The 13,948-nt window shown below is 40.7% G+C and overlaps 1 protein-coding gene across 7 annotated transcripts in view; it reads left to right on the top strand.

The window, feature by feature from the left end:
- The first annotated feature begins 7,384 nt into the window (after positions 1-7,384).
- Positions 7,385-13,948, top strand: part of PIK3CG (phosphatidylinositol-4,5-bisphosphate 3-kinase catalytic subunit gamma) — a 46,158-nt gene continuing 39,594 nt past the window's right edge. The window contains exons 1-3 of one of the 7 annotated variants that reach the window (XM_061640384.1): positions 7,385-7,852; positions 9,158-9,277; positions 10,713-10,825. Coding sequence is in view for 4 of the 7 variants with exons in the window: in XM_061640388.1 (XP_061496372.1) it covers positions 11,359-11,406 (48 nt within the window). In the remaining 3 variants the exon portion in view is untranslated. The other 6 variants (XM_061640381.1, XM_061640382.1, XM_061640383.1 and 3 more) reach the window with 6 other exon arrangements.

The following is a 13,948-nucleotide window of genomic DNA, read 5'->3' as shown; positions in this document are numbered from 1 at the left end:
TTTAATAAGGCTGAATTATAGAGAAATCAGTGAGGCCAATGAAAATATAAAACACCACCCAACATGCTATCTGTTATATTGGCCTTAGTTTCCATGCAGAACCTATGCTTTGTGTTTTACTCTGGCTTCCCCACAATAACCTTGGCTGGTCATTCTTCCAGCTCCTGATTCTTTCCTGGATTTTGCAAAACACGTAAGAACTGTACTATTCTTTCCCTCCAGATACCATAGAGGCGGTTCGTCCCCTAAACCAATGCCTGGTTGCCATACAAAACTGGACTAATAGGAATAAATTAAAACTTAATCCAGAGAAGACGGAGGTTCTGTTAATTGGACAAAAAACGTCTCATGAAATTAAAAACCTACTTACCTTAGACGGGGTCCCACTCCCTCTGAAATCTCAAGTTCGGAGTTTGGGTATTATCTTAGATTCCGCTCTGTCCCTTGAACCTCAAATTGCAACAGTATCCAGAAGTGCTTTCTCTCAATTAAAACTAGTCCGTCAACTCCGTCCTTTTTTAGAGATGTCGGACTTGAAGCAAGTGACACAGGCTCTTGTGACCTCAAGACTGGACTATTGCAACTCCCTATATATTGGACTATCTGCAAGATCACTTCGCCCGCTTAAGCTGATACAGAGAGCGACGGCAAGAATGCTGACCAGAGCAAGCCCACAGACACACACCACACCTCTGCTTTATCAACTTCACTGGCTTCCGATCTCATTCCGTCATCAGTTTAAAATCTTAGTATTAACTTTTAAAGCTCTAAATGGTTCAGCACCAATATATTTATCAAATCGTATTCTGGAATTTAAACCTCAGCGACCGACAAGAATACCTTTTGAACACTCTCTCATTATCCCATCCACCTTTATAATCCGCCGTGCCAATACTAGAAATAAAGCCTTCTCGACCATAGCGCCCATCCTATGGAATAATCTGCCACCAGAGATCCGACGTTCTTCTTCACTCATGGACTTTCGCCGTCAGTTAAAAACTTTTTTGTTTCGTTTAGCTTTTAAACATTTAATAGTTAATTGATTTTTAATGTTGTTACTGTACTCTTATTATTGTTATTTTAGATTGTATTGGATATTGTTACTGTTCGCCGCTCTGAATTCTATGAACTAGAGCGGGATATAAATTATTAAAATAAATAAATAAAATAAAACTGTTTACCACATATATGTCAATATCCAAATGGATAACCAAGTTAGTCTGTTTCAGCAAAAAACAACAGTTTTGTGGCATGTAGAAAACTAACACATTCATTATGGTATACATTTTGTTGACTAGGGTCCACTCCATCAGATGCATGGCTATCCTCAGTTGGCAGGAATATATGTACATTGGTATATATAGAGAGAAAATCATATTCAGTAGAATCAAATGGCAATGAAATGCAAAAAGTACAGATTGTAAGAATGAAATTAAAACTTAACAGAGCAATACAAATGCTGGGGAGCCTGCAGAAAGCCCTGCAGGATTCACCTCCCACTCAGGAGCTGCTGGCCTGGCTCAATGCCGGCTCCATTGGGAGCCACATGCACGAGCTGGCCGGGAAACGCTGGCTCCCATGAATCAGCCTCCCAGGGAGTAAATGCTCCTCGTAGAGGCCCATTACAATTTTTAAAAACTGAGCTGGCCTTTTGGCCGGTGGAGTTTCCCAGTGGATCAGGACCCGAGAGGGGGCTCCGCACACAAGGAAGATCTCACGCAAGTCCCCCCCACAGTTCCCCCCCACAGCCCCAAAATGCCCCATTTTCAGGGCTTCCACCAGCCCTCCAGGAGTCTGCCTGCTTAGCTGGGGTCAACACCATCCAACTCTCCCCAGTCTGGTGGAAATGTAAGCTGGATTGTGCCCTAAATCCATGTAAATAAGCAGAGTGACCCATTCACAATAACTACCGATTTATTAACGCTGAAATTTCAGCCTGTCCTTCTACTGAAAGTTTTGTTTTTACGGTTCAAACTGTTCTATCGTAAAGAAGGGCTAATATTTCTGTTAAAACTAGCGCTACAATATTTCATTAGTATAACTAATGAAACATTGTAGCCCTGGTTTTAACAGGAACGTTAGCCCTTCTTCAAGATAGAACAGCTTGAACCATAGCGCCAGTGTGGCATAGTGGTTAGAGTGTTGGACTACGATCTTTGAGACCAGGGTTCAAATCCCCACACAGCCATGAAGGTGACTTGGTGACCTTGGGCCAATCAGTTCCTCTCAGCCTCAGAGGAAGGCAATGGTAAACCACCTCCGAATACCGCGTACCATGAAAACCCTATTCATACGGTCGCCATAAGTGAGGATCGACTTGAAGGTAGTCCATTTCAATCAGTCAGCTACATTTTTTTAAAAAAAAAAAATCCAAATACTTATACAAACCTCTTTCTTACAGGAAGGAATGGCTCTCCTGAGATAACTTCTGCTCCCTGACAGATGTGCCTTTCATCTAAAAACAAAAAAGAGGCTTCTTTCCATCAGAGCTATTGCTTTTACTCATATGAAAATGTAATTGACCAACCAAGTACGACTCATACGATTAATAGACTAACAGTGCAATCCAATACATGTCTACTCAGAAGTAAACTCCATTGGATTCAATGGAACTTACTCCCAGGTACTGGATTGCAGCTTTGGATTGCAACTGGGAATAAGCCCCATTGAATTCAAAGGCACTGACTTCTGAGTAGACATGGTTAGGCTTGTAGCCTAATAATGTAGTCCTATAATATCTACTCAGAAGTAAGCCCTACTGAGTTCAACTGTGTTTACTCCTAGGTAAGTGCGCATAGGATTGCACGTACCTGGGAGTAAGCCCATTTAATTCAGTGGGAGTTACTTCTGGGTAGACATGCACACAATTGGCACAATTTCTTTAATCAAATGACACTCCTGGGCAAATCATGTGTATTCTTTATAAGTAGGATTTGGCTCTGGTTTTCAGTATTTATGTTCAGTCTGTCTATATATTTGGCATTATAAGGAGCGCAAGATACATATATATCTATAAACAAAATAATGTAAATCAAGCATTCATTGCTGTTTCAAACTATTAGTCCCCCTGCAGGACTGCCTCTTGGATGGCTGTTAATGGGGAAAGCTTCATTAGAAATTTCTGCCTGTCAAGAGCCTTGTTAGAAAAACAAAACTGGCAATCCTACTGCATTATGGCAAATGTCATAAAATGTGAAGTTTCTGCAGAAGAATTTAAAATGCAGTTTTTTTAACAAAAAAAGTCTAACATAAATTATTTGCCAGTATGATAATCACAATGCCATATCCCTGGCAATTCATTGCTTCCATTTAAGTTCATGACCAAAAGTCTCTTGTAATTTTGTTCACAAAAGAAATACAGGGCAAATAAATGCATCTTGACTGCGTTTCCTCTAGTTTATATTAGCAAATTGATTGCCTGTTTGCATGACTAATTTTGATTAAAATGCTTCATCTGAATACTAAATTAGAGCCTTCACTTTCAATAATCCATGAACTTCTTATGCATTTAGACAGCCTTCTTGGATTTTTACTTCTTTATTTAAAAGTCAAAGAAAGCATGTGCATGTCCTCCTGGTAAATTTTAATACTGAAAAAAAAACCAAAGCCAACAGAAATATGATGCAACCCAGTGCAATTTTGTAAGAATTTGACTTGCCAACTGACCAGAAAAAAACCAGCCTGCTTCTGTGTCTTCAACAGGAATGTGATCTGTTGAAATTAGTTTGTGAAGCTTTTCAGATGCCAACAATAAGCATTACAATCTTCTGGAAGATAATAAGCATAGGTACAGGAGCCAGTAAAACAGCTAGCAACCCAAGTTGATTTTTCAAAAACTAAAGCAATTAATTAAAAAACCACCGCTGAATGTTTTCAAACCATAATCCAATGTGGAGGTACAACTCTATTTCCTTTTGTCTTATTCAGGCATGTGTTGTATTATAAAACAAGACAGGTGTATACATTGAAATTAATTTTTGTTTTAAATGGTAATAGACTAGTTCTGAATTTTCCCACCATTATATTGTTACCATCTATTACTTGTCTGCATGGCCTGTGTGCAGGTGCCTCAGGAATTTCAATCTATGATGCTATGTAGGCCTAGGTGTAGCCATTACTTGGAATGGGACACTGCTTGGGAACATAACATGTACCATTCTCAGGAGTGAGATCCATAATATTTGCCTCTGTTCCCAACATTTAGACTTTGAGTGCTATAAGTTTAGGTTTATGTAGCCAAAATGGCTTTAGCAAGGTGGTGTCCTCATTTGTCTTCAGACTGTACTCTTTTCACAGCTGAATAGGTAGCAAACTTTCACCTGTTGGATGTATGCTTGTCACACAGCTGCAAGATACATAGAGAAGCTACTGAAACAAGTATATGGCAATCGGAGACCCATAGTAGCCTCTCTGTGCATCTACAAGGCCTGCCATTATTTTTTCCAGCTGGGGCCTCTGTGCCTAACAAGTGAGTGACCAGGGACGGCTTTACTGTGGAACTTCTCTGTGTCATGCAGTTATTAAATGGTAGCTTGTTCTTAAGTTAAAAATGGAATGAAAAAGTCAGACGACGATATAAGGGACTGCCAGGGGAATAAAGGTAGCAGGGCCAAGGTTGCAGTACAATGCATATCTTCCAGATACAAACCCTGTTATTTCTGAGTAAACAAGCATTGAATTGGGCAGCTCATAATGTACAATATTTAGATTCTATCCAGTGGTTCATTCATAAATTCTGAAATGGGGGCACTCTTCATGCCCTTTCAAACTCTAAAGCAAAAATGAATATTTGACCAGTGCAGGTATTATGTATGGCTTCAATACCAAGCCAGATTCTTTCCTCACTCACTCCCCTATGCTGAACATCCAGCCTGATTAAGAGTTCTGCTGGAAGGAAGGGTGGGATATACATAAAATAAATAAATAAATAAATAGACTGAAAAACCTGCTCACTATGTTGTGACATTTTGGTTGGTCATAATAAAAGGACTTAGGAATTTCTCAAATTAAAAGTGGTGGTTTAATGATGCATGCTAATGCAACTTACCTCTTCCTTTGCTTAGCTCATTTTATGGGTTTCTCTCTGAGAAAAAAATATTTATTTATGCAGAGGATTGGCAAAGGACCCCTCCAGACTTATGCTTTGCAACATGTACTTGAGACAATAATAATACATTAGTGGATTTATTCTGCTTTAGTTTAGAGCCTGACACTGATTTTATTATTTTATGCCTTCTATGTTAAATTTTACCCTTGTAGTCCCCTTTAGTACCATTCCCTATACACATGTATATATGTGTGTGTGTATAGCATTTTATGTATTTTAATTGTATTTCATGTATTTTAATTTATTTTAATGTTTATGTGATTTTATTATTTACAATTTTATTATGTATGTGTTTGATTTTATTTTTGTAAGCCGCCCTGAATGCCCTGTTATAGGGTAGAAGGGTGGGATAGAAATATTTTAAATAAATAAATACTGTGATGCTACCACATTATTGTTGGGCTACAGCACAACGAAAGCAGGACAAAAATAAGCTAGAACATTTGTGGTATAAGTCGTTATAGGATTTATGGGATAAGCACTGAGAATGAAGCAGCATACCTGCTCCAAAACCTTTGCAGTTGCAAACTATTGAAAGCAGGATCATGTGTGACAGCCCCAGTAGCATCATGATCCCAAACGTACGATAAAAAGGATGTGTAGAGGAGACCAAAGAGCTTCCCAAGGGAGAATGACTTCATGATCTCTGCCTTGATGGCTCTTGGACTCTTTGTTCCTGCTCCAGTACATGTCTGAATTCCATACTTTCAGATGAAGGCTGCAATCTTACACTCACACTTACAGCACAATCCTAAACATTTCTACTCAATAATACGTCCAATTTTAGTGATGGTTCCTATAGTAAAGCATTTTCTTTTGCTTCAATTTCTGTGAATATGTGAAAGACAGCAACACTCTGCAACACTAAAAAAACTTCAGAAACAATTGTGGAATAATGGCACTGACTCTTCTGCAAAATAGTTTCCAATGGACATGAGGAGTGTCTCAGTTTGCACAAGATAAAACAGTGGAAGGTAAAATATATTCTAGCAAAAGTCTAGGTGTGCTCTATGTTTTTAATTGACTGTGCCCACCTTTCCTTAATTGGAGTGCTTTAAGCACAGCAGGTTGAAAACATGCCTCTTGAGCAGGCCAAGTTTGGTTTTTTCCAACGGCTAGATACATTGCTTAAGTAGCAACATATTGTACATCAGACTGCAGTTTCAGATTCAACTGTTCATGTGCACAAAACAGAAATAGAACATAATCTCCAGTTTGAAACACAGAAGGGTCTCTTCACCATCATATGACATTGACCAATAAAAATGCTTTGAAATTAGTAAAATAAATTTGACACAGATTTCTAGGATGAAGAATGAGAAAAATATGCTTTTCTAGGTTAGAGTCTCTGTAGAAACAGTAGTAACACAGGAAAGAAGCAAAGTAAGAAGAATACCAACAAATATACAAGAAATGTAACTCTCCATCTTTGGAGATGTAGTCCTGATTGCAGGTGTTGCCACCACTCACCATATGCTCAGAGGCATATGTTACCAAATTCTTCCCAACTACACAGGAAGTGTATTGGACTGTGAAAGACCAACCCAAATTGTTTTGCATTTTTACAAATTTGTAGAGGCAGTACAATATCTCAGAGAGGAGGTCAGGTCTCCTGCTCCCCTGGTGTGTTCACTATAGTTGCCCAATTTCCCTGCTTTTTAAAGTTTGATAGAAATATCTGTGGGCTATAGGTATGTTCCTAAACCGCAAGAGTTTTTTGCCTATTAGTGAACAGAAATATCTGTTAGTTACAGGTACATTCTGAAATTGCAGGGGGGGGGGTTGCCTATGAGTCAATAAATATACAACTGTGGAGGCTGTAGGCTGCACATTATCTATCTGCAGTAACTCATGATAAGAGAAGATTGTTAAGAGAGAAAATGATGTTTCCTTCCACAAAGATTCAGATTTTTTTTTGCTTTTATTCATTTATGTTTAATATACATTTATTCAGATGGGCAAAAATTCATTTCATTTCACTTTTGTATGTTAAAAGTGGAGCATTTTTTCCTTTTCAAAGGAGCATGCTCCGATCTTCCAGGGAAATTCAGAGTTTAAAGCTTGTTTATATTGTGATCTATTTGGGTCTGAGTTGAAATTTCTAGTGATGTTAGTTTGTGTTACTTTCATTCTGTTAAACCAGTTGTTGCAATGGTCTAATGACTAGATACAAATAAAACAGTCCGAATCTAGCAAGTTAGTGAATAAGAGAAAGAAAAGGCCTACTGAACTTGGTAAAGGTTACTTTCTGAGCCTGTGCTCCCCGCTGCATTATAGTTTGGCGAAGAAGGAGCCGATTCAAGCAACCCTCCACGGCGCCTCTTCTTGTTCGGGACAGGCCCTCCGCTGACCTCCCTCTCGCTGACCTCCCTCTCGCGGATTGCTTTCCCTCAAACGAACCCACTTCAGCGACAGCGCGGCCTCCTTCCCTCTTCTTCGCTGTGGGCTCCTCCCGCCTTTCCTAGGCCCGCTGTGCTTGCTCTGCCTTTTGTGAGCAAGTTGTTGGGTTGGAAGTGCGGCCGCCGGGGCAACCGCTGAGCGTCTCCCCCAGAAAGTTGGGGACTGAGCGGGTCCTAGAGAAGGATTGCTAGGAGGGACTCTGCCGGGGTCAGGCTGTCTGCGGCGCCTCCTCTCGGGCGAGAAAACAACCGGAGCCGGCAGTCGGCCATGTAAGCATAGTCACGTTCCAGGAGCACCTGTGTGCGGAGGAAACCAGGCGAACGAGCTCTTTCTTTTGCAGCCTCAGTAAGTAGAGCAAAGATCTGGGGGAGAAGGAGTGTTGTGTGTGTTAGTTGTACCGCTCTGCTTGGACTGGTGGAGGCTTCCTCGCCCTGCTCTTCTGTCTGGTGCCTGCCGATTTTACTTCCAGAAATACATTGTTGTTGTTGCTGCTGCTGCTGCTGCTGCCCCTCACTTTTTCGAGTAGAAAAGCCGCAGCTTATTCCCTCCCTAAGCTTTGGAGTAGCAACTCTCCGTCAGAGTAGAAACCGACTTCAGAGCACAGCCTAACGCGGGAGCGCATGAAAAACTTGACGCTGGTTTATTTAACCCGTCTCAGCTTGCAGTCGGGGTGGTTTTCGAGTACAAGGTTCGGTTTCCTTTCTGGTTGTTGTTATTATACATGCCCGTTTATGAAGTGGAGGATGTGACATATATTTGTGCCTTAAAGAAGCCGTGGGCTAATAGTCTATTATTCCGTATGATCTAATTGGAGTACATGGGTGGTGTTACGTGGAATCAATTGGTTTGACGAGTGCTGGGTAGAGTAATGCAGCAATATTAGTAATATAGTAATTTAATAATATAGGCCCCTATAGGGTCGCCATAAGTTGGGATCGACTTGAAGGCAGTACATTTACATTTACATTTCTACTGACAGGACAATCTTGAGAAGTTAGCCCTAGTCTGCAGTCCTAATCCCATTTTCCTGCAAGCAAGCCCCATTTAATTCAATAATTTTATTTCTGACTGAGTAGATATGGTTAAGATTGCACTGTTACCCTGGTGAGCCCTATTGAATCCAATGGGGCTTACTTCTGAGTAGACACACATAAGGGTGTGAGTTGAGGCTTGATATAGCAGCCAAGAGTGTGTCAGAAAATCCCGTGTCCAAATACCTCATCAGCTGAGAACTCACTAGGTAGCCTGTAACATCTCCATCCTCATCCGCAATAAGGGGATAATACCTACTTTCCAGGGCTACTGAGACAATGTATGTGAAACATTCTGAACCCTTGAAAACCCTGTAGCAGCCTTCTCCAGTCTGGTGCCCTCCGAATGTTTTGGACTACGACTCCCATCAATTCTAGCCAGCACAGTAGAGAAAAGCTGTCCTACAGAAATGCCAAATATTACATTATTTGTATTGTTCATGTGTATGTCCTGAGCGTGGAAACAGGGTATTGAAGTTTGTGTGTGTGTATATATATATACACTATTGTAAGAGGGTGTTTGTTTTTTACATATACTACTAAAAACACATTTCAGACATCCTTGCTCTTTGTACTTTCTTGTGAGAAACAGAGTGCATGTGTTACGTTCATATTACAGGTATTGTGGAGAAAACCACATTTATGTGCGCTGTTGTCATATAGAAGGGAGACCTTGGTTCAGCACAAGCAGTACCCAATTTTTAAGATGAGAGGCACTGAAGATAAACCATACCTGAAGGTAAATACTATTTGTCTATAAAGCACTGTAAAGGAAGACTATAGCCCAGTGGCACAGCATCTGCTGTGTATGCAGAAGATCCCAGCGTCAATCGCTGGTGATTCCATGTAGGGCTGTGAAAGAGTCCTGCCTGAAACCCCGGAGAGCTGCTGCTAGTCAGTGTAGACGGTACTGAGCTAGATGGACCAATGGTCTGCATCAATACAAGGCAGATTCCTATGTTCCATGAGTGGACACAGTGATTTTATAGTGTAGCATAAGAAAAAGTGAGATACCTCAAGGACCTTATTTCAATGCTGATGGGAACAGGAGAAATGGGAACAAAACCATGGTAATGAGAGATGAATGACAGGGGGGAAAGCCCAGCTATGTACACTTGTTTGTTTTTGTTCCATTTCCTCTTATTTACTTATTACATTTGTATACCGCCCCATAGCTGAAGCTCTGTTTGAAGGCTGGTTGCCAATGAGGCAGGTTTGTCAGATATCAAAAATCAGCCATGTTCTGACCAAATACGTTGCCCCTAGCTTGAATATAATTGGTTCCAGCTTTTTTGCAACAGATGCATTAACTATGAGCGGGAGTTACTTACAGTTTGCTCGATGTGCACATTGTGTGAAGCAAAGTGACTGGGTTTGGGAGGATTGCTCTAGAAAACCTGCATTTAGTGAGTTACCTGATGTGATCTTGGAAGTGCTCTTTCCTGTCATTCAGGTGAAGTGCTGATTTTTTTTTAATTTATAAAGCCCTCAACACCCTAAATATTTGGAAAACATCCTTGTGTCCTGGAAAACTGATTGTTGTTATTGAGGAAAACTGATAATCAATTAATAATCTTTCTCCAGGTGTCCCTATCTTTAGAGCAGCTTTTCCCAACCAGTGTGCCTCCAGATGTTGTTGGACCACAACTCCCATCAGCCTCAGCCAGCATTGCCAATGGTCAGGAAAGATGGGAATTGTAGTCCAGCAACATCTGGAGGCACACTGGTTGGGAAAGGCTGCTTTAGAGTATAGGTGGGTGACTACCTGTAATGAGCCTTTCTTATGGAATTCCCTCCCCAGGTAAATTTGCCTGGTGTACTTTTAATTTGGACTAACTGTTCTTATCCTTATTGGCCACTGCTGTTTATTTGCACTGCTTAACTTGTCTTTTAAAACAACTTAATTGCTGCTGTTTTAAACTGTGTTTTAACTAGACTTGTAAACCACCATGAAGGCTACTATAGTGGGAAGGCAGATAAAAATGTTAAGTAATAGGAGGATTTATTTATTTATCAAATTTATATCCCACCTTTCCTCCTAGAAGGAGCCCAGGGCAACAAATAACAAGCAATAAAATACTGAAAACGTATTTTTTCAAAAATGTTTTTAAATGTTTTGTTCTTAAGATTGTTTAAAACTTTTTAAAAATCGTTTTAAAACAATTCCAATACAGATGCAGACTGGGATAAGGTCTCCATTTAAAAGGCTTGTTGAAAGAAGAAGGGCTATAGTAGGTGTCGAAAAGACGACACCTGTCTAATATTTAAGAAGACTGAATTCCAAAGGGTAGGTGCCACAACACGAAAAGTCTGCTTACTGTATTGCGTGGAAAGGACCTCTTGATGAGATGGTATCTGCAGAAGGCCTTCAGCTGTAGAGCACAGTGATTGCTTGGGTATATAAGGGGTGAGACAATATTTCAGGTTGATCAGCAGTATGGTGGGGTGTATGAGAGATCAACAGAGTGGTGGTGACAATGTTTAACTTCCCCCCCCTTGGGTAGTATAAAGGCTTAAGGCATGAGTCACCAATATTTTTGGAACAGAGGGCACATTTCAAATTTTGAGAGGGGGGCACCAGTCACAAAATGGCTGCAGTGGGAGCATGGCACACACAAAATTAGAGAGTAGTCATGGTGATATTTTTTCTACAGTTGTATTTCCATCCTAGAAAAGGCTTGACCTGTTGAATTTCTGCCTGCCACACCACTGTTAAAGGCAAAAGAACTCTGTTTTTCCCCAATGGTAGCTGATGAACCAACCGTAGCTGGATGAAGGTGCCCCACGACACCAAGATCACTTGGACCTTGGTGACAGTTTATGATTCAGGATCACCCACAGGCTGTGTGCCTGCTCCTTCTGGGGGAGGTCAGTGGTATATGCTTAAGTTTCTCTGGGATGTATGCACTGAATGCTGACAGGAACCATATTCTGAAATTACTTTTTTGACAGGAGCCATATTCTGAAATTACTAAGGACTAAATGGCCAGCAATATTTCCTTTCCCACTGCCTTCTGTGCAACCTTTTTCTTTTATTAATAATAATTGTATACAGCCATTGGCTATTACAACAGGATTACAAACACAAAGGTACAATTATATTTAAAACATTCAAAATAAAAACACGAACTGTGAAATGTCATTTACAACCACTATTCATGACATATATAGCTCTAAGCTTTTTTGCTGCCAAAGCAAAATTAGCAGTGGCAATTATTATGTGAGGTTGGATAGAGGACAATAAAAAAATCACAATCTGAAACCTGTTATTGTCTTGATTTGCATGAATTATTGGAAGTAGGAATTTAGATCTTGGTAGAGAAAACAGAGGACAATCAAGTATGTAATGTGTCAAATCTTCTGGTACATTACAGCCGGCTATACATAGCCTTTTAGCGTAGGGGATGCCAAGGTATCTACCTTGTAGGAACACCGATGGCATCACCTGGAATCGCAACTCGGTGTAGGCTCTCCGAAGGGGAGCCCTTGTCAAGATATCCAAATAGTGAGGCCACATTCGGGTGGAGTTAATGTGGGAATACCATTTGGAAAATTGTGAGTTGGCAATCATTGCCCTACCTTGGTATGCATCAAACTCAAAGATCTGATTTCGGAGAGACTTCGAATTAAGATTAAGTAGGTGGGTAGGGGTTAGCAAATATTGAATACCAAGAACAGGGAAATTCCCTGCCAGCCCCCCTTATCCAACTGCTCCTGCCAGCATAGTTTGGCCAGTGAGGATGAATCAGTATCCGAGAGTTTCTTCCATAGTCGAAAAAAGGCTAGGTCTATCCTAGCCGTTAAAGAGGGAAGACTGAGTTCAGCTCTCAGGAGAGCAGCCGGGGTGGCCTTGGGTAGACCCAGAATTTGTTTAAAGAAAGTGTTTTGAATTGGTTCAAGGGCAAGCCGCAACGAAGGACCCCAAATCTCGCACCCATACATAATTAACGAGAGTAATTTTGTTGAATAAAGCTTGGACACGGGTCTTATGAGTTGGCCTCCCTTAGAATAAAAGAATTTCTTCAATATACCGAGGGCCCTGCTCGTCTGGAGTTTGATATGAGCCAATTGGTGTGACCACGACAATTTATTATTGATAAGGAGTCCCAAATATTTAAAAGTATGAACCTGTTCTATAGTGTGGTCGTTTAAACACCAGATGGTTTTTGCTTTACTGTGTTTTCCACAGATCATTATTTTAGATTTTATATAATTAATTTGTAACAATTGGGAATCACAATAATTTTGGAGATGCAATAGCATTAGTTTTAGACCGATCTTGTTTTGTGAAAGCAAGAGTAGATCATCGGCATAGAGCAATACAGGGATTTTCCTCTCTTTGATTGAAGGTGGAAAGAACGTAGAGGAGAAGTCATTTCTACCTGAAACATGGGCAAAGGGCAACTCTTCACTTCTGCCAGGAGGGATAGGCATTGTGCCTGAAGGAGGGACTGGGTCGTATTACAGCTTGGTTTTACTGAGTTGTCTCTTGCTCACTGCAGTGAGCTCTTGAGATACATTAGGAGAACTTTTCAGACCTTCTGTTGTTGGAGAGGAAATTAAATAGCTCTTTTTCTGTGCATCAGCTTGGAAAAAGTGGCTGAGGTGCTTAATAGTGTGTGCATGTGGGGGGTACCTTGGGGTCAGGAGCAGTCGAATGGGAAGACTTCGCAGACTGGGTTTAGACCCTATTGCCTGTCTGACTCCAGAACCTAGTCTGCACCATAGCCAAAGCTGTTTTTGGTGGGTCCAAGCACTTTCTAGCATCATAGTTTTTGAGGTTTTCTCTTTCAGCCCAAAGGCACATTTGCACCTGGGCAAATTTCCGAGGGCCAAAATCCAGCGGTGAGCAGGGCCAGAGGCAAAAGTGGCCACAGCAATGAATGTAATTTTTCCCCTTTGGATAGTAGGCTCGTTTCTACACACACAACACTCCTCTCTGTTCTCCATCCAGACAAGCAAGAGGCATTGTCAGAGTTTAAGGACATTCTCCAGCCAGGCAGAAACACTCGAGGTGTGAAGCAGGGCCAGCGAGGGTGGTGGCCTGGGAAGAATAACCAAACAACAGAGATAGGCGTGGAGATTTTGACCCTGAAACCTGAGGTTCACCCTGTGCTGCATTATTACAAATCCTGAAGTCCAGCTGTTTGGAAAAATGTGCGCCTCAAGTAGTGTTGAAAGCTGTAATTGCTTTTAATCTTCAAAAATTAAGCTGAAAAATCAGTTAGGCCTCGCATTAGACTTGTGGAATTTTAGAAAAATAATAAAAATGGCTGTTCTAAAATTAATGCTTAAAATTTGTTTATCCAGTTGCCTCTCATAACTCAAAAAGGCACATACATTGCGGTTCTCATAGATTTAATTCTTTTTACTTATTAATAAACTAAACAATTTAACTGATAGCCCTAGT

The sequence above is a fragment of the Rhineura floridana genome, chromosome 8, assembly GCF_030035675.1.
Source record: "Rhineura floridana isolate rRhiFlo1 chromosome 8, rRhiFlo1.hap2, whole genome shotgun sequence".
NCBI lineage: Eukaryota > Metazoa > Chordata > Lepidosauria > Squamata > Rhineuridae > Rhineura > Rhineura floridana.
This window is presented reverse-complemented; position numbering and strand designations above follow the sequence as displayed.